Raw genomic sequence first — 22982 nt, forward strand, 5'->3', positions numbered from 1 at the left:
GACTGCAGGTTTCTTCTTACTGATGTCACTGTGGTCCCACATTTCAGAGTTAATTTAATGAGCCCAGTGTTGTTAGTTCTGATAGAAATGAGACCAAACTCATAGCAGGAGATCATGTTTGAGCAGACTGTGTCCTGGAAGATCAGAGATGCATCTGTGCTCTCTAAACTAGTTAGCCAAGCTAACAATGTCAGTTTGTTGTAGCTGTGTGGATCAGTTTCTTACTGCAGGTTTATGTAGAAACACCTGATGTGTCGTAGCTGTCGTCCAACAAAACACACAATCTTCAGGATCAACACTGTAGTTACACTTGTTTTATCTCTTCTCTGTTTCCATCAGGATCCATCAGCAGAGCCCAGATCCTCCTGAACCCAGCTGTGTGTCCATGAAGAGTGACTGGTCTATGGGTCGAATTATTCACTTCAAACAAGGACATCAGTCAGCTGATCAGAGATCAGACTGTAAAATGTTTGTCTGTTATTATCCAACTCTCATAAGAAGAAGTTTGATTGACTGAAACAGTTTTTACACACAATGTCCTCATAAACACAAACACACACACTCCTCCTACAAACACTTTTCTAGAAACCACAAACTTTATGTGTATAACAGTTTTTAAACAGAGGTACAAAGTCTTTACAGAGACAAATGATCAGAGGTCAGGCAGAACAGCCGAGTGTTTTACCTGGATCCACTGTGATAGAACACAACACCTTTAACACTGAGTGTCATTATTTATTCTAAGACTTCATCTTTTCTTCACAGAGTTCATCAGCAGAGCTCAGAGGTTCTCAGTGGTCAGTCTGTACAGCAGCATCAAACACAGCTGGACTACATATTTATGGTGTGTAAATGTAAAGCACAGCTACTACTGCTAACTACAACAGCCACAGACTAAATACTAAACTATCATTCTGGTCCTAACAGTCTCCATGCTGCACTCTGTAGACCAGCAGCTTTTCAGTCTGTCACTGATCATCTGATGTTGACTTCTACCAGTTACATTTACATTTGATTCTGTTCCAGCTGCTGGAGGAGAACATCAGCAGGTTTGTGAAGAACGAGCTGAAGAAGATGCAGAAGGCTCTGAGTCCAGATTACCCAGAATGCTTAGAGAGTCAAAGTGAGGATGAGGAGGTGTTGGACGGTGAGGAGGAAGAGCAGAGAAGGAGCAGCAGAGAGGCATTTGTGAAGATCACAGTGCACTTCCTGAGGAGAATGAAGCAGGAGGAGCTGGCTGAGCGTCTGCAGAGCAGTAAGAGGATTTTAACAGATTTAACATGATGGAGAGGAAATGGAGGCAACATGGGAGAGGTTTATATTTCTTACTCTGCTGTTAATTAAATTAATTTAAATCCAATGCCTTTATTGTCATTGCACAGCAGTACAACAAAATTGTGTGTCCCCATAGCTAATACACATAAAAACAGCAACAGACAATAAATATAAAAGAACAGACAATAAAACACTATGGATAAAAAAGAGAATATAAAAATGGCACTAATAAATATAGAAGCAGTAATTAATAAGAACAGTTGTTACTTAATTGTACATCTGAGGTGCATATGGAGGGTGTCCAGATTTCTGATAGCTTTGGGCGAAAACTTTTGCAGAGTCATGTAGAGCTTGTATGGATACTCTGGAGCCTTCGTCAGATGGCAAGGTGGTGAGAGGTATTGGATGGGTCAGTTATTATCTTGGTGGCCTTTCAGACACACCAGTCTGTGTAGATGTCTTCTATGTAGAGAAAAGAGACATTTATGATCTTTCCAGCTGCTCTCACTGTTTGGTCAGCAGCTGTACAGTTCCTGTACTACTGTACCAGACAGTGATGCAGTGAGTTAAGATGCTCTTGATGGTTCCTCTGTAGAATATTGTCATGATGGATGGAGGGAAGTTCACAGGAAGTGGAGGCACTGCTGGACTTCCTTAGTGAGGGCTGTGGTGTTGATGGACCAGTTCAGATTGTCTGCCATGTGCACTCTCTGAAACTTGGTGCTGCTGACTCGTTTGACAGTGGCCCCATTGATGGTCAGCAGGGCCTGGACATGACGGCCTTTTTTGAAATCAACAACCATCTCCATAGTGTTCTCAGCATTTAGGGAGAGGTTGTTGTTGATGTTCCTTCACCTCCTCTCTGTAATGTGTTTCATTGCTCTTTGTGACGAGACCCACCACTGACCATATGGTTGGAGCTGGACTCTGCAGCACAGTCATGTATCAACAGGAGTGGGCTGAGCACACAGCACTGGAGGGAGTCTGCAGGTGAGACAGTCCAGTATCCAGTTACAGAGAGATGTTGAAAGCAGAGCTGAAATCAGAACAACATTCTGACGCATGCATCCTTTTGGTCCAGGTTTGAGAGTGCCAGGTGCAGGGCAGTGGATACAGCGTCCTCTGTGGAACTGTTTGCCCAATATGCATTTTGTTGGTGGTCCATGACGGGAGGCAGAATGCTTCTGATGTGCTATATGTCCAGTCTCTCAAAACACTTCATTATAATGGGTATTAAAGCTATGGGGCGATAGTCATTGAGACATTATACAGGGGACTTATTTGGCACAGGTATGATGGGGGCAGACTTGAGACACTTTAGGACAACAGCCTGCTGCAGAGAGGCGTTAAACATGTCTGTGAAGACATCTTTCAGCTGCTCCGCACAGTCCCTGTGTACCAGCCAGGTATGTTGTCTGGCCCTGCAGCCTTACAGGGCTTGATCCAGGACAGGACTCTCCTCACACTGGTTGGGTGAGACCCATAGCCTGTTCACTGGGCTGAAGTCATTCAGCTGTTTAGGGAGGGATCATTTTCACATTGTCACCGACCTGTTTGGGAGAGCGGGGGCAGGAGGGCTTTATAGTCCATGATGGCCTGGATTCCCTGCCACAGTTGCCACAGTTTATGTTGTCAGTGAAGTTGTTGTTGATCCTATGGGTGTACTGTTGTTTTGCTCTCTTTATTCCATGGGACAGATTGTTCCTTGCAGATCTCAGAGCTGCCTCATCATCTGCTCTAAAGGCTGTATCATTGGTCTTTAACAGAGAACGAACTTCCCCAGTCATCTCAGGTTTCTGATTAGAGCACACAATGATTGTTCTGGTCTCTGTGGCATAGTCTGTGCCCTTGTTGATGTAATCCATCACAGTCTCTGTGGACTCTTGTATGCCAGTGTGGTGTTACAGGAAGCTGCTTCTAGAAAAAATGTCAGTCAGCAATTTCAAGTTTCATCAGTGACCGGTTGGTTAAAAAGTCCTTAACCCATCTGCGTGTCTGCTGGTTCACACCCAGGTCCAGCAACTTGGTTTCCATACTGCTGGGGATGATTGTATTAATTGCAGAGCTGAAGTCCAAAAACAGCAGATAGGACAGTGCCGTGGGCAGGACTGTGTTTATGGTGCTGGTCTGAAGTCATTAAGGCTGCTGATGGATGTTTTCTTCAGACCAGGAATGATGGTGGCCGATTTAAGGCATTTGGGGACAGCACATGTAGACAGGGAGAGGTTAAAGATTTTGCTGTTTAATATGATACACATATCTGCATCAGATCTATGAATTCGTCTGAGCTGAAAACAGTCAGAAACTGTTTGTCCACAACTGATGAACTGAATAGATTTCATAGTGGAGGAAAATATAAACATCTGCAGTTTAATATTTAAATTCTACCAATTTACTGTAGAATCATCTGATTGATTTCATTTATTGTTTGTTCATTCAGGAGCTGGTGCTGCAAAGTGTCGACGTAAACTCAAGTCTAACCTGCAGAAGAAGTTCCAGTGTCTGTTTGAAGGGATCGCTAAAGCAGGAAACCCAACCCTTCTGAATCAGATCTACACACCGCTCTACATCACAGAGGGAGGGACTGCAGAGGTCAATGATGAACATGAGGTCAGACAGATTGAAACAGCATCTAGGAAGCCAGACAGACCAGAAACAACAATCAGACAAGAAGACATCTTTAAAGAACCACCTGGAAGAGATGAACCAATCAGAACAGTGATGACAAAGGGAGTGGCTGGCATTGGGAAAACAGTCTTAACACAGAAGTTCACTCTGGACTGGGCTGAAGACAAAGCCAACCAGGACATACACTTCACATTTCCATTCACTTTCAGAGAGCTGAATGTGCTGAAAGAGAAAAAGTACAGCTTGGTGGAACTTGTTCATCACTTCTTTACTGACACCAAAAAAGCAGGAATCTGTAGGTTTGAAGAGTTCCAGGTTGTGTTCATCTTTGACGGTCTGGATGAGTGTCGACTTCCTCTGGACTTCCACAACACTGAGATCCTGACTGATGTTACAGAGTCCACCTCAGTGGATGTGCTGCTGACAAACCTCATCAGGGGGAAACTGCTTCCCTCTGCTCACCTCTGGATAACCACACGACCTGCAGCAGCCAATCAGATCCCTCCTGAGTGTGTCGGCATGGTGACAGAGGTCAGAGGGTTCACTGACCCACAGAAGGAGGAATACTTCAGGAAGAGATTCAGAGATGAGGAGCAGGCCAGCACCATCATCTCCCACATCAAGACATCACGAAGCCTCCACATCATGTGCCACATCCCAGTCTTCTGCTGGATCACTGCTACAGTTCTGGAGGATGTGTTGAAAAGCAGAGACGGAGGAGAGCTGCCCAAGACCCTGACTGAGATGTACATCCACTTCCTGGTGCTTCAGTCCAAACTGAAGAACATCAAGTATGATGGAGGAGCTGAGACAGATCCACACTGGAGTCCAGAGAGCAGGAAGATGATTGAGTCTCTGGGAAAACTGGCTTTTGAGCAGCTTCAGAAAGGCAACCTGATCTTCTATGAATCAGACCTGACAGAGTGTGGCATCGATATCAGAGCAGCCTCAGTGTGCTCAGGAGTGTTCACACAGGTCTTTAAAGAGGAGAGAGGACTTTACCAGGACACGGTGTTCTGCTTTGTCCATCTGAGTGTTCAGGAGTTTCTGGCTGCTCTTCATATTCATCTGACATTCATCAAGTCTGGAGTCAATCTGCTGGAAGAAGAACAAACAACATCCCGGTTGTCTAAAGTCTTTAAAGACAAACCTAAACTAAAACATCTCCACCAGAGAGCTGTGGACGAGGCCTTAAAGAGTCCCAATGGACACCTGGACTTGTTCCTCCGCTTCCTCCTGGGTCTTTCACTGCAGACCAATCAGACTCTCCTACGAGGTCTGTTAACACAGACAGGAAGTAGCTCACAGACCAATCAGAAAACAGTTGAGTACATCAAGAAGAAGGTCAGTGAGAATGTGTCTGCAGAGAGAAGCATCAATCTGTTCCACTGTCTGAATGAACTGAATGATCGTTCTCTAGTGGAGGAGATCCAACAGTACCTGAGATCAGGAAGTCTCTCCACAGATAAACTGTCTCCTGCTCAGTGGTCAGCTCTGGTCTTCATCTTACTGTCATCAGAAAAAGATCTGGACGTGTTTGACCTGAAGAAATACTCTGCTTCAGAGGAGGCTCTTCTGAGGCTGCTGCCAGTGGTCAAAGCTTCAAGTCAAGCTCTGTAAGTGGATGAAACACTGGATATTTGAACAATATCAAATATGTTTAATTTAAAATACGATAAATTAAACATTTTGTGTTTGTTACTAATCATTTCTTCAGGCTGAGTGGCTGTAACCTTTCAGAGAGAAGCTGTGCAGCTCTGTCCTCAGTTCTCAGCTCCCAGTCCTCTAGTCTGAGAGATCTGGACCTGAGTAAGAATAACCTGCAGAATTCGGGAGTGAAGCAGCTTTCTGCTGGACTGGAGAGTTCACATTGTACACTGGAGACTCTCAGGTCAGGATAGAGTATCTATAATTTCTTTGTCTTGAAAGATGGCAATAAATCTGATTGATACTTTTATACAGTTGATCATTTGCATTCTGTTTTACATTCAGATTAATGTAAATTGTTCTTCACAGCTGTAGGATTCTGGCACTTATATGATTAAACAATATGTTATCAACCTTTTTATATTTCCAGTCTGTTAGGATGTCTGATCACAGAGGAAGGCTGTGCTTCTCTGGCCTCAGCTCTGAGCTGCAACCCCTCCCATCTGAGAGATCTGGACCTGAGTAACAACAACCTGCAGGATTCGGGAGTGAAGCAGCTTTCTGCTGGACTGGAGAGTTCACACTGTACACTGGAGACTCTCAGGTCAGGATAGAGTATCTATAATTTCTTTGTCTTGAACAATGGCAATAAATCTGATTCTGAGACTTTTATACAGTTGATCATTTGCATTCCGTTTTACTTTCAGATTAATGTAAATTGTTCTTCACAGCTGTAGGATTCTGGTACTTATATGATTAAAACAATATGTTATCAACCTTTTTATATTTCCAGTCTGTCAGGATGTCTGATCACAGAGGAAGGCTGTGCTTCTCTGGCCTCAGCTCTGAGCTGCAACCCCTCCCATTTGAGAGATCTGGACCTGAGTAACAACAACCTGCAGAATTCGGGAGTGAAGCAGCTTTCTGCTGGACTGAATAGTCCACATTGTACACTGGAAAGTCTCAGGTCAGGATAGAGTATCTATAATTTCTTTGTCTTGAACAATGGCAATAAATCTGATTCTGAGACTTTTATACAGTTGATCATTTGCATTCCGTTTTACATTCAGATTAATATAAATTGTTCTTCACAGCTGTAGGATTCTGGTACTTATATGATTAAAACAATATGTTATCAACCTTTTTATATTTCCAGTCTGTCAGGATGTCTGATCACAGAGGAAGGCTGTGCTTCTCTGGCTTCAGCTCTGAGCTGCAACTCCTCCCATCTGAGAGAGCTGGATCTGAGTAACAACAACCTGCAGAATTCGGGAGTGAAGCAGCTTTCTGCTGGACTGAATAGTCCACACTGTACACTGGAAACACTCCGGTCAGAATCGAGCATCTATAATTTCTTTGTCTTGAACAATGACAATAAATCTGATTCTGAGACTTTTGATACAGTTGATAATTCGCATTCTGTTTTGCATTCAGATTAATGTAAATTGTTCTTCACAGCTGTAGGATTCTGGTACTTATATGATTAAAACATTGTGTTATCAACCTTTTTATATTTCCAGTCTGTCAGGATGTTGGATCAAACAGAAAGGCTGTGCTTCTCTGGCCTCAGCTCTGAGCTGCAACTCCTCCCATATGAGAGATCTGGACCTGAGTAACAACAACCTGCAGAATTCGGGAGTGAAGCAGCTTTCTGCTGGACTGAATAGTCCACACTGTACACTGGAAAGTCTGAGGTCAGGATATATCATCTATATTTTCCCTGTCCTGTACAATGACAATAAATCTGATTCTGAGACTTTTTAAACAGTTGATCATTTGCATTCTGTTTTACATTCAGATTAATGTAAATTGTTCTTCACAGCTGTAGGATTCAGGTACTTATATGATTAAAAAAATATGTTATCAACCTTTTTATATTTCCAGTCTGTCACGATGTCAGATCAAACAGAAAGGCTGTGCTTCTCTGGCCTCAGCTCTGAGCTGCAACCCCTCCCATCTGAGAGAGCTGGACCTGAGTAACAACAACCTGCAGGACTCTGGAGTGAAGCAGCTTTCTGCCGGACTGAATAGTCCACACTGTACACTGGAGACTCTCAGGTCAGGATAGAGTATCTATAATTTCTTTGTCTTGAACAATGACAATGAATCTGATTCTGAGACTTTTTATACAGTTGATCATTTGCATTCTGTTTTACATTCAGATTGATGTAAATTATTCGTCACAGCTGTAGGATTCTGGTACATATGTGATTAAAAACATTGTGTTATCAACCTTTTTATATTTCCAGTCTGTCAGGATGTTTGATCACAGAGGAAGGCTGTGCTTCTCTGGCCTCAGCTCTGAGCTGCAACCCCTCCCATCTGAGAGATCTGGACCTAAGCTACAATCATCCAGGAGACTCAGGAGAGAAGTTACTGTCTGTTGGACTGAAGGATCCACACTGGAGACTGGACACTCTCAGGTAGGTGTAGAAACCTTTAAAATGTAAATAAATGTACAAAAATGAAAGGAGGTGTGTTTTATGTAAAATACAGATAGATTCATTCAAAGACTACATTTACCATGATCCTTTTTTTTCCTTGTGGGTTTCTGTCCTGTTTGTTGGGTATGTTCAGTATGTTATGAGTGATGTAATGTAAACCAATCAGAGATCACTTTGGGGGAGGCAGACTGTAGCCACATGTGTGTGAGGAGAGCTGTGTGTGAGTGTGACGTAGAAAACTAAAGGGTGAGGCTGAGTAGTGTTTACTGTTTATTATAAAGAAGTTCACTTGTATCATGAACTTTATTTAGAACTTTCTAACTTGTGGTTGTTTCTTCTTATTGTGTCTTTCAACTATTATTATTATTATTATATATTCAAACCAAATGAATGAACACATGGAATAATTACAGTCAAATGTTTTGCTGTCTTATAGCTGCATTTATTCTCTGATCACTTCAAAAATGCTCCTTTTGTCTTCTTTTGATATTGAAGTGATGACTGGCTCTTTCCTCAGGACAACATGCAGAGATCAATATTTAATCTAGTAATTTATCATGTGGGAGGACATATTTGTTCATCACATCTTCTTCTTCAGGTCTTTTCCTCTCAGACTTCAGTGAAAGAATCCAGCAGACAGTTGAGACGAGTTGAGATGAGTTTCAGCCTGTTTCTGTGTCACTCTGACAAACTGAGGAACACTGCTTCATGTTGAACAGCAGTTAGGACTCATGTTGGATAGAAAATCATTCTGACTGTGTTTCTTCCTCCAGGGTGGACCATGGTGGAGAGCAGTGGTTAAAACCTGGTGTGAAGAAGTGTAAGTGTGGATTGAATTTGATTCATGACAACTAAACAGCACACAGTCAGTTTCTCTTTAAATACAAAGTTGGTCTTTGTGGTATTTATTCATTAAAACATTACTGACAAAATGTGTCATCATGAAACTTTATAGAAATGAACAACAGATCAGAAGTTAAACAGAGAATAAATCCATCAGGTGTGTCAGATGATAAACTGCTGCTGTGTTGTTTCTTCTTCTCTTCATCAGATTTCTGTGAACTCACACTGGACACAAACACAGTACACAGAGAACTCAAAGTGTCTGATAACAACAGGAAGGTGACAGACGTGACAGAGGATCAGTCATATCCTGATCATCCAGACAGATTTGACACCTGGGTTCAGCTGCTGTGTAGTAATGGTCTGACTGGTCGCTGTTACTGGGAGGTCGAGTGGAGAGGAACAGTTAATATATCAGTGAGTTACAGAAGAATCAGCAGGAAAGGACGCAGTGATGACTGCAGGTTTGGATGGAACGATCAGTCCTGGATTCTGATCTGCTCTGATGATGATGGTTACTCTGTCCGTCACAATAAGAGAGGAACATCCATCTCCTCCTCCTCCTCTTCCTCCTCCTCCTCCTCCTCCTCTGTCTCTAACAGAGTAGCAGTGTATGTGGACTGTCCTGCTGGCACACTGTCCTTCTACAGAGTCTCCTCTGACACACTGATCCACCTCCACACCTTCAACACCACATTCACTGAACCTCTGTATCCTGGGTTTGGGTTTGGGTCTTATGGTTCCTCAGTGTCTCTGTGTCCTGTGTCTGAGTGAGAGTCTCCTCCTGTGGAGACAAACAGTCACACTGCTGACTGAAGACAGCTGCTGAAATCACTGTTCACTCTGTTCACCAGTGAACAATAGAAACAGGAAGTGACAGCAGCTTCCTGTGTTTAAATGTTGATGGTGGACGAGGTTTCACTCTGGTTTCATTTGGATCACTGACTGTGCTTTAATGTCAGAATATAGTTTCTATTAGAAGTAGTGAAATGATCTCCTCTGGACTGAATTGATGTGTAAAAACTGTGTTGACTCTGATATTCACTTGAGTAAAGTTTTCTTGGAGCAGCATCTAGCAGCTGTTAGTGGCTGTTAGTTATTCCATTTTATCAGGATCTTAAAGTGAAGTTTTTCCTGAAAATGTCCACCAGACATCCCAGTCTGTTTGACATCAGCTCAGTTTGTGTTCAATCATTAACATCAACGTATGTTTCTATGTGATGTATGTATATAATAACATGTATGGGCTGCTTTCCTTTAGGTTTTCTTATTTACTGCTTATTCAGAGTTCATCAGTTGTTGTTTTATCATATCATTGTTTTTTCTCTTTGCTGTAATTGATGTCTAATGTTATACTACTTCTACTTTTATTACATTATTTGTGTATTTATTTAGAACATTTATGACAAAATTATTATATGTGATGTTTTTCAATGGTAAAAGTCTTTTAGCTTCTAATAATTAGATCTCCACTTGGAACTCATTTTTCCTCTCAGTTCTGGATTATGGAGATATCGTTTATTAACACATTAATACATTCAGTGTCATGTAAACTTTATTTTAGATGTTTTTTTATGGGTATGTAACTGTGCATTTTTAGGATATTTTACAGATAGGGTGATGAAATAAGAAAAAGTAGTTGTTGAGGACCCGCTCATTATATTTGGGCAGTAATGAAAGAAGTATTGAGATAATTTACTTAATTCACATTTAAGAAGCTGAATCAAAACGATCAACCAATTAAGAGTTCATCAATTGTTTTGTTTTTGTTTTTACATATGATTGTTTTTTCTCTTTGCTGTAATGATGTCTAATGTTATACTACTTCTACTTTTATTACATTATTTGTGTATTTTTATCTAATTAGAACATTTATGACAAAATTATTGCTGCAAACATATTTACAGATATTAGTTATATTTCTCATTTAGTCATGTTTTACACTGGTAAAAGTCTTTAATTTAGTTTCTAATAATTAAATCTCCACTTTGAACTCATTTTTCCTCTCAGTTCTGGATTATGGAGATATCGTATATTAACACATTAATACATTCAGTGTCATGTAAACTTTATTTTAGATGTTTTTTATGGTTATGTAACTGTGCATTTTTAGGATATTTTACAGATAGGGTGATGAAATAAGAAAAAGTAGTTGTTGAGGACCTGCTCATTATATTTGGGCAGTGATGAAAAGAAGTATTGAGATAATTTACTTAATTCACATTTAAGAAGCTGAATCAAAACGATCAACCAATTAAGAGTTCATTGTTTTTTTTTTGTTTTTGTTTTTTTACATATTGTTCTTTTCTCTTTGCTGTAATTGATGTCTAATGTTATACTACTAATACTTTTATTACATTATTTGTGTATTTTTATCTAATTAGAACATTTATGACAAAATGATTGCTGCAAACATGATCTTTACAGATGTTAGATATATTTCTCATTTAGTGATGTTTTAAAAAAGTAAAGGTAAAAGTCTTTATTTTAGCTTCTAATAATTAAATCTCCACTTTGAACTCACTTTTCCTCTCAGTTCTGGATTATAGAGATGTCGTATATCAACACATCAAAGTCATGGTGACAAATCTACAAAAATACATTCAGTGTCATGTAAACTTTATTTTAGACTTTTTTTATGGGTATGTAACTGTGCATTTTTAGGATACTTTATAGACAGGGTGGTGAAATAAGAAAAAGTAGTTGTTGAGGACCCGCTCATTATATTTGGGCAGTGATGAAAGAAGTATTGAGATCATTTACTTAATTCACATTTAAGAAGCTGAATCAAAACGATCAACCAATTATCAGAATAGATTGATTTAATTGTTGGTAAACTAATCAATTAATCAACCAATCATCATTTTGGAGGCTGAAACAGTTGCAGCCATCAGATGTCCTCATAACTAATCTAAATTAAACAGACTGTAGTGTAGACGAGTCACCACTAGATGGAGCCACAGGCCAGGTGACATACTGGTGTGTGTGTGTGTTCTTGTCTTTCTATCTTTGAGGGAACCAATGTCTGTAGAAAACCAGCTTTGTGAGGACATTTCTGTGTTGTGGTGACATTTTGGTCGATCCTCACAATTTTAAAGTGTGTTTGAAGCTTCAGACTTGGTTTTCAGGTGAAAGTTAGAGTTTGGTTAAGAAATTTACTGGTGATGTTCAGGGCGTATGACTTTTTACTATCATATTAGAGTTTATAATGTTTTGAATGAATTTGTAGAGTTTTGTGTATATCGGTTGTTTTTGTTTTTCTTTTACTTCTTTTTGTTTCTTTGTGCTGTCGAGGCAAATGAAGAGTTCAACCTGCTCTATGTGGAAAGAGCCTTGAGATGATTTTTGTTGTGATTTGGCGCTTTACAAATATTGATTGAATATGCCATCCTCTATGTTGTTATCCCCCCACACAAATGCCTAAATTCACATTTTTTGTGTATAAATACTTAAATAATACTTTTCACAACCTTGAACTGTTGTAGAAGAATATATTCAGTGATTCTTAATAAATATTTTAATTTTGTCTTTTCATAATGTCTGCGTCATTTTTCTTTCTTTCTTTTTGGGTTTTACACTAAATTAAAGAATTAGTCGTATGGCTTTGGAGGAATTCACCATGATGACGTGTTTGGTTCAGATCTTTAATAATGGAGCATTTAACACTCACTGCTGTTCTGACCGGCTTTTCTCTGTAGCAACAGCAGCTGAGGCTCATGGGAAATGTAGTATTTAGAGTTGTTCACCAAACTGACAGAAACAAACTTGATTTGTCAGAAAAAGTTGGAATAACATCGTCCAGAAGAGTCCTGAGTGTTTAGATACTTTCAAGAAAGTTGTTTAAAAAACTGGATTTAGAAAAAAGATCACCACAAAACTCTTTAAAAAGTGACACCAATAATTGTGAATTTGTCCTGAAGCTGCAGATTTCTTTTGTCCTCGGTGTGCTGACTAACACATCCTCAGTCTGTGGGTGACAGTGGTCCTTCCTGTTGAATTATTAAGGCGGCGCCCCCGCCTTCACCTCTGGCCAGCGGTGACATTTACACCCAGCCGTGTCACTTCAAAGCAGAGCGGAGGCCCGGCTCCTGGATCCGGTTTCACCCCGCGGTGCTGCGTTCAGAGTCAGCCGGGAGATTCAGCTCACACAGAAACCTGATCCAGCAGAGGAACAGGGAGGGAACACAACATGCTCTGAACTCTGACTCTATGTTTCTGAGGCTTTAAAATGCAAAAACTTTTAGATTGTCTTTTCAAAAGACTACTGAACACTGTATTTTGATTATAAATTTGATCCATTCATACATTTCAGAGAAATAAAAACACCATAAACTTCTTTTGCTTTAGCCTGAAACTTTATGACTTTTAGGAAAGTCACCAAGAATATATAAAGTTATGAACACTTAAACTTTGTTTCGAGGTATTTTGACTGAATTTGTCCAAAGACTTTTGTTGAAATCTTCATATTCAATAAAATTCCTTGAAACTATGATGGCTGTATAACCATTAGAGCCATCAGTCTTCACTGCTACATCATGAAAAGAAATCTATTAACTATTCATTTCACTAAAACACATGGACATAGATACAGAGATAATCTGACCCAGAACAGCCTCAATGGACAAACATTTGTTGGACCATAAATGTGACCCTGACAATATGTAAGGGGTTAATGACTGGTGATATGTTTGAGTAAAAAATAGATTTATGGTTCAGAGACTCGTTAAGAGGAGAAACTGTGAAAGTTAGAGTGTGAACAGGATGTAACAGGTTTAATCTGTTTAAACAAACACTGAAGGTGAAACAACAACATGCAAACGTTTCTCTGGATAAATATGTAAAGGTTTTATCTACAGAGGAGAGTGGGAAGTGAGGATTGTTATCTGGTGTTCCTGCAGTTCATCAGATCAGTCCTGTTCACTTCTTCCATAAACAAAGTCAGCTGACCGTCTCAGACTGAGACTGAGCAGTGGGGGCAGTAGTGGCCGAAGGGTTCGAGAAGCAAGCTTGGAAAGTCGTCAGAGACAGCAGGATACATCTGAGTGGGGAAAGTGAAAAAGCAGCACTTGTTCTCCTTCATTACCACCACTCAGGAAAAAGCTCTTAACCCCAACTACTCCAGTGGTTAGGGTTAGACTAAATAAGATAAAAAACTAAAGTATCAGTCTCAGCTACACAGAATCATAGACTGATATAAATCTGTCCTGTCTGAGCGCCTCTGATGCTTGAACCTTAATCACATCACACATTAACGTGTTAATGCTGACAGCCCTGATATTAATATTATATATTCTGTCTGAAAGTTGTCTTGCAGCAGAACCAGACTGTGTCCAGTGATTCTTTTTCTGTGCAGGTTTTTAACAAAAACTCCTATTTTATGTCCCGAGAACTTTTTCGTTTAGTCGAGTTATCAAACGAGGTATTGTGGATCATTGACGGTAAAATGTTTACTAGCTCTGGGTGCAAAAAGGATCGATTGCAGGCATCGTTTGATGAGAGATGTTCCCATTCTACTTAGTATCATTTACCTTAAAAGGTATTGACTGAAAGAAAGCTGCAATACATGTGTATGGACTTGCTCACAACCAGACAACAGCAAGCATTCTTTGATTTAATGCGACATGTGATTGGCCCGATGCCACAGCAGCTACAACCTGAGGAATGGTGGAAATGGTGGAATATGGAGCTGGTGGCATTTTATGCAGTGTAATGCTTCTATTCACATGATGGGTACCTCAGCTGGTATCAGTATCTTGGTATCAGTATCTTGGACTTGGATTGGTGTTGGTATCATCATGTTTTAAACGATACTTCACTTCATTATTAAAACTCTTGACACAAATACTTTAGATTCATTTTGCTGCTCTGCTGTCTGGTGTGACCTGGTGCCAAAAGGCATTATGGGGAATGTAGGAAATCAGCGACCTGAAGGAGATAAAGTCTGAGCATCAGCAGAGGATAAAAGCTGAACGTTCACACCGGCAGGACTTTCAGGGCTAAAAATAAAACTCCTGCTGTTTTGATGAGATGCTTCAGATAAAAGTGACCTCTGTTAAATTATCACGTTAACGTCTGTGAGCTGCTGACCTCGCTGCATTTCACAGATAACAGAGTTGAAGGTTCGGTGAAAATATGCAAATCACCAGGAGAGGAAGCCGAGTCAGATGGAGGATAAGAGGCTGAAATGAGAGGGAGGATTAAAAAGCTGCACAGCTGCTCAGTCTGTCATTAGCTGCTGCTAAACACAACCAGGAGCTCAGAGCTGATGTTTGAGGTTCAACTCAGTCTGGACTCGACTTGAGGTGGATTTATACAAACATTACAGAGTCAGGCAGCAGTGGAGGAAGAACTCAAGACTCTTTTCTGCAGTAAAAGTACCAAAGATGTTCCAGTAGAGCCCCAGAATGTAAATATAGAGCTGGAATGAAAGCGGTGTCAGTAAATTAACTCATCATCACAAACACCCGGTGAAGATTCAGGACAAACAACCACAAATATGTTGACTCTCTACATTATCAACATTTTTACAATACATATCAAAGGGAAAGTGATGTAGTTCAGATGACATCAGTATGAGCTCATGTCCCAATCAGTAGGAGTGGGATTGGGTTAGGAGGGTTATAGGACCAGAAGAGGACTGTTTGAGTACTGTTCACTGTTTCATTAGGACGTTGGGACATTTAGAAGATGTTTTTCTGGCCACGATCCATCCTGATCCCTAACCAAGTGGTTTTTGTATCTAAATGTAACCAAACCATAACCACAGTGCTGTCACATCATAAAACATCATAACAGCCTTTTATCCATCAATCCACATTCTGCCTCTTATCTGGGGCCGACCAGTGAAACCCAGACCTCCATCTCTCCAGCTCCTCCTGGAGGAACCCAAGCCATTCCCAGACCAGCAGAGATATGTAATCTCTCCAGTGTGTTCTGGGTCTCCTCCTAGTTGGACGTACCAGGAACTCCTCTAAAGGGGGGCGTCCAGGAGGATCCTGACCAGGAGCCCAAACAACCTCAGCTGGCTCCTTTCCATGTGAAGGAGCAGCGGCTCTACTCCTAGCCTCCCCCGGATGTCTGAACTCCTGACCCTATCTCTAAGGCTGAGCCCAGACACTCTGCTTGGATCCAGTATCTCATAGTTTGGGTCACTACCCAAAGCTGGTGGAAGCCTTTTAATGTGATGTTGGTAAATGGACTGTACTTATAGTGTCTTCTAGTCGTTAAGACCACTCACATTCACCCACATTCATACACTGATGACACAGAGTACCAACCTGCTCACCAGGAGGAAACTAACATTCATACACTGTTGGCATAGCAAGGACACATCAACATGCAGACTGGAGGAGCCGGGAATCAAACCACCGATCTTCCAACTGGTGGACCACCTGCTGATCCACAGCCACCCCTTGTTAACGACACGAAAACCTTCAAATGTGATCATTGAAACATACAGGTTCGACGTATCCGTGGTTTGCAGAAACGTAAAATAGAAACATTTTATTCTGACGAGTGGTTAATGAGCTCTGTATAATCAGCTGTACTGATTTAAAATGATCAATGATTGATTAGTTATGGAGCTTTTCCACTATACAGTTCTAACACTACTCGTTTCCACCAGGGATAGTACCTGGTTCCAAGCGAGCCGAGCTGATACTAAATGTGATGTCATCAGACTGCCGGCCTCTGATTGGTCAGAGAGTCACTGGAAGAGTCATGAGCCGTCCCACACAAGAATCAAAGCCGCCATTTTTAAATCCCAACAACAGCGTTACAGAGATTGGTTTCTCTTCTCTTGCTTTGTGTGAGACAGAAAGACACATACAGCAGCAGGAAGGAAGGAAGGAAGGAAGGAAGGAAGGAAGGAAGGAAAGGAAAGGAAAGGAAAGGAAAGGAAAGGAAGGAAGGGTGTGTGACAGAAAGACACATACAGCAGCAGGAAGTAAGGAAGGAAAGGAAGGAAGGAAGGGTGTGTGACAGAAAGACACATACAGCAGCAAGTACACCATCGCCTCCATGTCCTCCATTGGTTATGTGTTTGTGTCACGTAGAAAATAAAGTCACGGCAGTTTAACACAGTGTTGCTATGACGACCCCGCTCACGTTGAGGAGGAACTATAGTAATGGAAAAGGTTCCTGGTACCAAACCGAGCCGAGCTAGAACTGTGGAAAAGCTCCATTAGAGGCCAAACTGAACTTTGCTGTGACACAGACTCGCACAGAGGAAACGACCGTGATGTCACAGAGCTGAGAAACCCCACAGACCTCAAACTGCTCCCACAATCCTCTCTGCTTCCTGTCCCGGTGTGACCCGCCTCTCCTCCATCGGCTCCCTGCTGTCGAGCTTTGAGCTGATAATTTGTTCATTTCCATAATTTGAAAAACAACTTCCTGTTTTACAGCCGTGGCAGCAGAGAGGAGTCACAGACTGACAGGAGCTCCCACTCCTCTGTGTTCTCTCAGCCATTACCCAGAATGCTCGGGCTCATCTCATCTCACCTTCCTTCTTCCCTTCCTCCCTCCCTCCTTCTCTCTTTCTTTCCTTCCCCTACCTTCCTTCCTTCCTTCCTTCCTTCCTTCATTCCTTTCCTCCCTGCCTTCTTTCTTCCCTTCCTCTTTTCCTTTCTCCCTCCCTCGTTCCTTATTTCCTCCGTCCTTCCTTCCTTCCTTTCCTTCCTTCCATCTGTCCTTCCTCCCTACCTCCCTCCCTCCCTCCCTCCTTCTCTGCTCCCTTCCTTCCCTTCCTCCTTCCTTCCTTCCTTCCTTCCTTCCTTCCCCTTCTTTCTTCCCTTCCTCCCTCCCTCCTTCTCTCTTTCTTTCCTCCCTCCTACCTTCCTTCCTTCCTTCCTTCCTTCCTTTCCTCCCTGCCTTCTTTCTTCCCTTCCTCTTTTCCTTTTCCTTTCTCCCTCCCTTGTTCCTTATTTCCTCCGTCCTTCCTTCCTTCCTTTCCTTCCTTCCATCTGTCCTTCCTCCCTCCCTCCCTCCCTCCTTCTCTGCTCCCTTCCTTCCCTTCCTCCTTCCTTCCTTCCTTCCTTCCCCTTCTTTCTTCCCTTCCTCCCTCCCTCCTTCTCTCTTTCTTTCCTCCCCCCTACCTTCCTTCCTTCCTTCCTTCCTTCCTGCCTTCCTTCCTTCCTTTCCTCCTTTCCTCCCTGCCTTCTTTCTTCCCTTCCTCTTTTCCTTTTCCTTTCTCCCTCCCTCGTTCCTTATTTCCTCCGTCCTTCCTCCTTCCTTTCCTTCCTTCCATCTGTCCTTCCTCCCTCCCTCCCTCCCTCCTTCTCTGCTCCCTTCCTTCCCTTCCTCCTTCCTTCCTTCCTTCCTTCCCCTTCTTTCTTCCCTTCCTCCCTCCCTCCTTCTCTCTTACTTTCCTCCCCCCTACCTTCCTTCCTTCCTTCCTTTCCTCCCTGCCTTCTTTCTTCCCTTCCTCTTTTCCTTTTCCTTTCTCCCTCCCTCGTTCCTTATTTCCTCCTTCCTTCCTTTCCTTCCTTCCATCTGTCCTTCCTCCCTCCCTCCCTCCCTCCTTCTCTGCTCCCTTCCTTCCCTTCCTCCTTCCTTCCTTCCTTCCTTCCCCTTCTTTCTTCCCTTCCTCCCTCCCTCCTTCTCTCTTTCTTTCCTCCCCCCTACCTTCCTTCCTTCCTTCCTTCCTTCCTTTCCTCCCTGCCTTCTTTCTTCCCTTCCTCTTTTCCTTTCTCCCTCCCTCGTTCCTTATTTCCTCCGTCCTTCCTTCCTTCCTTCCTTCCTTTCCTTCCTTCCATCTATCCTTCCTCCCTCCCTCCCTCCCTCCTTTTCTGCTCCCTTCCTTCCCTTCCTCCTTCCTTCCTTCCTTCCTTCCCCTTCTTTCTTCCCTTCCTCCCTCCCTCCCTCCCTCCTTCTCTGCTCCCTTCCTTCCCTTCCTCCTTCCTTCCTTCCTTCCTTCCCCTTCTTTCTTCCCTTCCTCCCTCCCTCCTTCTCTCTTTCTTTCCTCCCCCCTACCTTCCTTCCTTCCTTCCTTTCCTCCCTGCCTTCTTTCTTCCCTTCCTCTTTTCCTTTCTCCCTCCCTCGTTCCTTATTTCCTCCGTCCTTCCTTCCTTCCTTTCCTTCCTTCCATCTATCCTTCCTCCCTCCCTCTCTCAGTACTGCTGTGACCTTTGACCTCTGGCTTCTGGCTCCCCGCAGGTAAAACTTTGTAAATGTTTTGGTCTTTTTAACTCGGCAACCTCTGCGCCGACCTCGTCTTTCATTACCCATAATGCTCGGCTCATTCTCTTCGGCAATATCTGTCTCAATTATCCCGAGCAGAGTCCACAGATTTTATCAGCCATGGAGACGATCCAGCTGAGAGTGAACGCTGCCTCGTCTGATGTGCTGCCAAACATGTGATCAGTGTTTTCCTGTGATATCTGATTACTGTGAGAGCAGCAGCAGCAGCCGCTCGCTCCTCTGAAGGACCGAAGCTTTTCACAGCGTCTCTGAAAAACAGCCCAGAACAACAGCATGAGAGCGCTGAGAGTCAACCAAAACAGACAAGTAGCCGCCAGACAGCTAAACAGTGAGCCCAAAGTCATGACATCACTTCCTGTCTGGCTTCTGTAGCCGCCAGACAGCTAAACAGTGAGCCCAAAGTCATGACATCACTTCCTGTCTGGCTTCTGGATGCAACAAACTCTCTGATTGAGCGTTTCTTTCAGTGTTTAACCCTTTATCCCCAAAATATCCTTCCTTCCTTCCTTCCTTCCATTCCTTCCTCCCTGCCTTCTTTCTTCCCTCCTCTTTTCCTTTCTCCCTCCCTCGTCCTTATTTCCTCCGTCCCTTCCTTCCTCTCCTCCCTTCCTTCTTTCCTTCCTCCATCCCCCTCTCCCTCCCTTCCTTCTTTCCTTCCTCCATCCCCCGTTCTCTCCTCCCTTCCTTCTTTCCTTCCTCATCCCCCTTTCTCTCCTCCCTTCTTTCTTTCCTTCCTCCATCCCCCTTTCTCTCCTCCCTTCCTTATTTCCTTCCTCCATCCCCCTTTCTCTCCTCCCTTCTTTCCTTCCTCCATCCCCCTTTCTCTCCTCCCTTCTTTCCTTCCTCCATCCCCCTTTCTCTCCTCCCTCTTTCTTTCCTTCCTCTATCCCCTTTCTCTCCTCCCTTCCTTCTTTCCTTCCTCCATCCCCCTTTCTTTCTTCCCTCCCTCCTTCTCTCTTTCTTTCCTCCCCCATACCTACCTTCCTTCCTTCCTTCCTTCTTTCCTTCCTTCCTTCTTTTCCTCCCTGCCTTCTTTCTTCCCTTCTTCTTTTCCTTTCTCCCTCCCTCGTTCCTTATTTCCTCCATCCTTCCTTCGTTCTGATGTGCTGCAAAACACCTGATGAGTGTTTCCTCTGATATCTGATTACTGTGAGAGCAGCAGCAGCAGCCGCTCGCTCCTCTGAAGGACCGAAGCTTTTCACAGCGTCCTCTGAAAAACAGCCCAGAACAACAGCATGAGAGCGCTGAGAGTCAACCAAAACAGACAAGTAGCCCGCCAGACAGCTAAACAGTGAGCCCAAAGTCATGACATCACTTCCTGTCTGGCTTCTGTAGCCGCCAGACAGCTAAACAGTGAGCCCAAAGTCATGACATCACTTCCTGTCTGGCTTCTGTGATGCAACAAACTCTCTGATTGAACGTTTCTTTCATCAGTGTTTTAACCCTTTATCCCAAAATATCCTTCCTTCCTTCCTTCCTTCCTTCCTTCCTTCTCTCCCTGCCTTCTTTCTTCCCTTCTCCCTCCTCGTTCTTATTTCCTCCGTCCTTCCTTCCTTTCCTTCCTTCCATCTGTCCTTCCTCCCTCCCTCCTTCTCTGCTCTCTTCCTTCTTTCTTTCTTTCCTTCCGTCCTTCCTTTCCTTCCGTCCTTCCTTCCTTCCTTTCCTTCCTTCCATCTGTCCTTCCTCCCTCCCTCCTTCTCTGCTCTCTTCCTTCTTTCTTTCTTTCCTTCCGTCCTTCCTTTCCTTCTGTCCTTCCTTCCTTCCTTTCCTTACTTCCATCTGTTCTTCCTCCCTCTTTCCTTCCTCCATCCCCCTTTGTTTCTTCCCTTCCTCCCTCCCTCCTTCTCTCTTTCTTTCCTTCCTTCCTTCCTTCCTCCCTTCCTCCCTCCCTCCTTCTCTCTTTCTTTCCTTCCTTCCTTCCTTCCTTCCTTCCTTCCTTCCTTCCTTCCTTCTTTCCTTCCTTCCTTCCTTCCTTCCTCTTTCCTTCCTTCTTTCTTCCCTTCCTCTTTTCCTTTCTCCCTCCCTCATTCCCTTATTTCCTCCGTCCTTCCCTTCCATCTGTCCTTCCTCCCTCCCTCCTTCTCTGCTCCCTTCCTTCTTTCCTTCCTACCTTTCCTTACTTCCATCTGTTCCTCCTCCCTCCCTTCTTTCCTTCCTCCATCCCCCTTTCTTTCTTCCCTTTCTCCCTCCTTCGTCCTTTCTTTCTCCCTTCCTTCCTTCCTCGTCCTTTCTCCCTTCCTTCCTTCCTCGTCCGTCCGTCCTTCCTTCCTTCCTTCCTTCCTTCCTTCCTCTCCTTCCTTCCTTCCTTCCTTCCTTCCTTCCTCCCTTCCTTCCTTCCTTTCAATGAGTGTCCTATAAAGGGTTAAAATGAAGCATGTTGCTGCTTTCAGACATTTAAGCCTTTGGATTTTAACAAAGTAAAGTAAGTATCTCCCATTAAAGGAGCAGCGTCTTTCTTCCCTTCCTCCATCCTTCCTTCCATCCTCCTTCCTTCCTTCCTTCCTTCCTATGAGTATCCTATAAAGGGTTAAAACTGAAACATGTTGTAAGTATCTCCCATTAAAGGAGCAGTGTGTCTCTCCTTCCAAGCCTGTAGGACAGGGGGGTCAAACATGCGGCCCGTGGGCCAGAATCGGCCCGCTGAGGGGTTCAGTCCGGCCCAAACAAACACAGGAAAGAAAGTGTCATTCCTTCCATCTGTCCTTCATCCATTTCTTCCTTCCTTCTCTGTCTTCCATCTTTCCTTCCATCCTTTCGTCCTTGTCTTTCCTTCCTTCCTTTCCCTTCGTCCTTGTCCTTCCTTCCATCTGTCCTTCATCCATTTCTTCCTTCCTTCTCTGTCTTTCCTTCCTTCTGTCCTTGTCTTTCCTTCCTTCTGTCCCTTGTCTTTCCTTTCTCTGTCCTTGTCTTTCCTTCCTTCCTTTCGTCCTTGTCTTTCCTTCCTTCCTTCCTTTCGTCCTTGTCTTCTCTTCTTCCTTCCTTCTGTCCTTGTCTTTCCTTCCTTCTGTCCTTCCATCCTTTCTTTCTTCCTTCCTTCTGTCCTTCCATCCTTTCTTCCTTCCTTCCTTCCTTCCTTCTGTCCTTCCTTCCTTCCTTCCTTTCTTCCTTCCTTCCTTCCTTCCTTCCTTCCTTCCTTCTGTCTTCCATCTTTCCTTCATCCTTTCTTCCTTGTCTTTCCTTTCTTCTGTCCTTGTCTTTCCTTCTTCTGTCCTTGTCTTTCCTCCTTCTGTCCTTCCATTCTTCCTTCACTCCTTCCTTCTGTCCTTCCATCCTTTCTTTCTTCCTTCCTTCTGTCCTTCCATCCTTTCTTCCTTCCTTCCTTCCATTCTTCCTTCCTTCCTTCCATTCTTCCTTCCTTCCTTCCTTCCTTCCTTCTTCTGTCCTTCCATCCTTTCTTCCTTCCTTCCATTCTTTCTTCTTCCCTCCTTCCTTCCTTCCTTCCTTCCTTCCGTCCTTACTTCCCCGTCCTTCCTTCGTCCCCTTCCTTCTCCGTCCTCCTCCTCCCTCCTTTCCTTCCTTCTTCCTTCCCTCCTTCCTGCCTCTTTTCCTTCCTTCCCTCCTTCCTCCCTCCTTTCCTCCTTCTTCCTCCTCCCTTCCTTCCTTGATGAAGGACAACCGGAGGGTTAATAGAAATATAGACTGATAAGACACCTACTGCCACAAGTTGAAATCACCCGTTTGTGTAATAATAAAACTACATGAACATTCAAACAAGCCAAACTATGAAAACAGATCCAAAGTGCCCAAATGTCTCCACAGAAAATGAAGATGCTCAGTCGAAGTATCAAAACTGTACTTTTCACCTCTGCTGGCAAAGCAGAGTGTATCATAGTTGTTGTTTTCCTTCCGCAGCAGAGGAGCATTCAGACCTTTTTACTTAACTGAAAGTAGTTATAATACAATATGACAACTTTGCAGTACAAGTCATCAATTTAAAATGTTACT

At 43.2% G+C, this 22982-nt stretch overlaps 1 protein-coding gene across 1 annotated transcript in view; it reads left to right on the forward strand.

Moving 5' to 3' along the window:
* LOC128377460 (NACHT, LRR and PYD domains-containing protein 5-like) overlaps positions 1–22982 on the forward strand; it is a 172787-nt gene that overhangs the window by 130443 nt on the left and 19362 nt on the right. The window contains exons 12-13 of the mRNA XM_053337412.1: positions 8768–8814; positions 19236–19343. Coding sequence (XP_053193387.1) covers positions 8768–8814; positions 19236–19343 — 155 coding nt within the window. The remainder of the gene's footprint in view (positions 1–8767; positions 8815–19235; positions 19344–22982) is intronic.

This window comes from Scomber japonicus, chromosome 17 (genome assembly GCF_027409825.1).
Source record: "Scomber japonicus isolate fScoJap1 chromosome 17, fScoJap1.pri, whole genome shotgun sequence".
Taxonomy (NCBI): domain Eukaryota; kingdom Metazoa; phylum Chordata; class Actinopteri; order Scombriformes; family Scombridae; genus Scomber; species Scomber japonicus.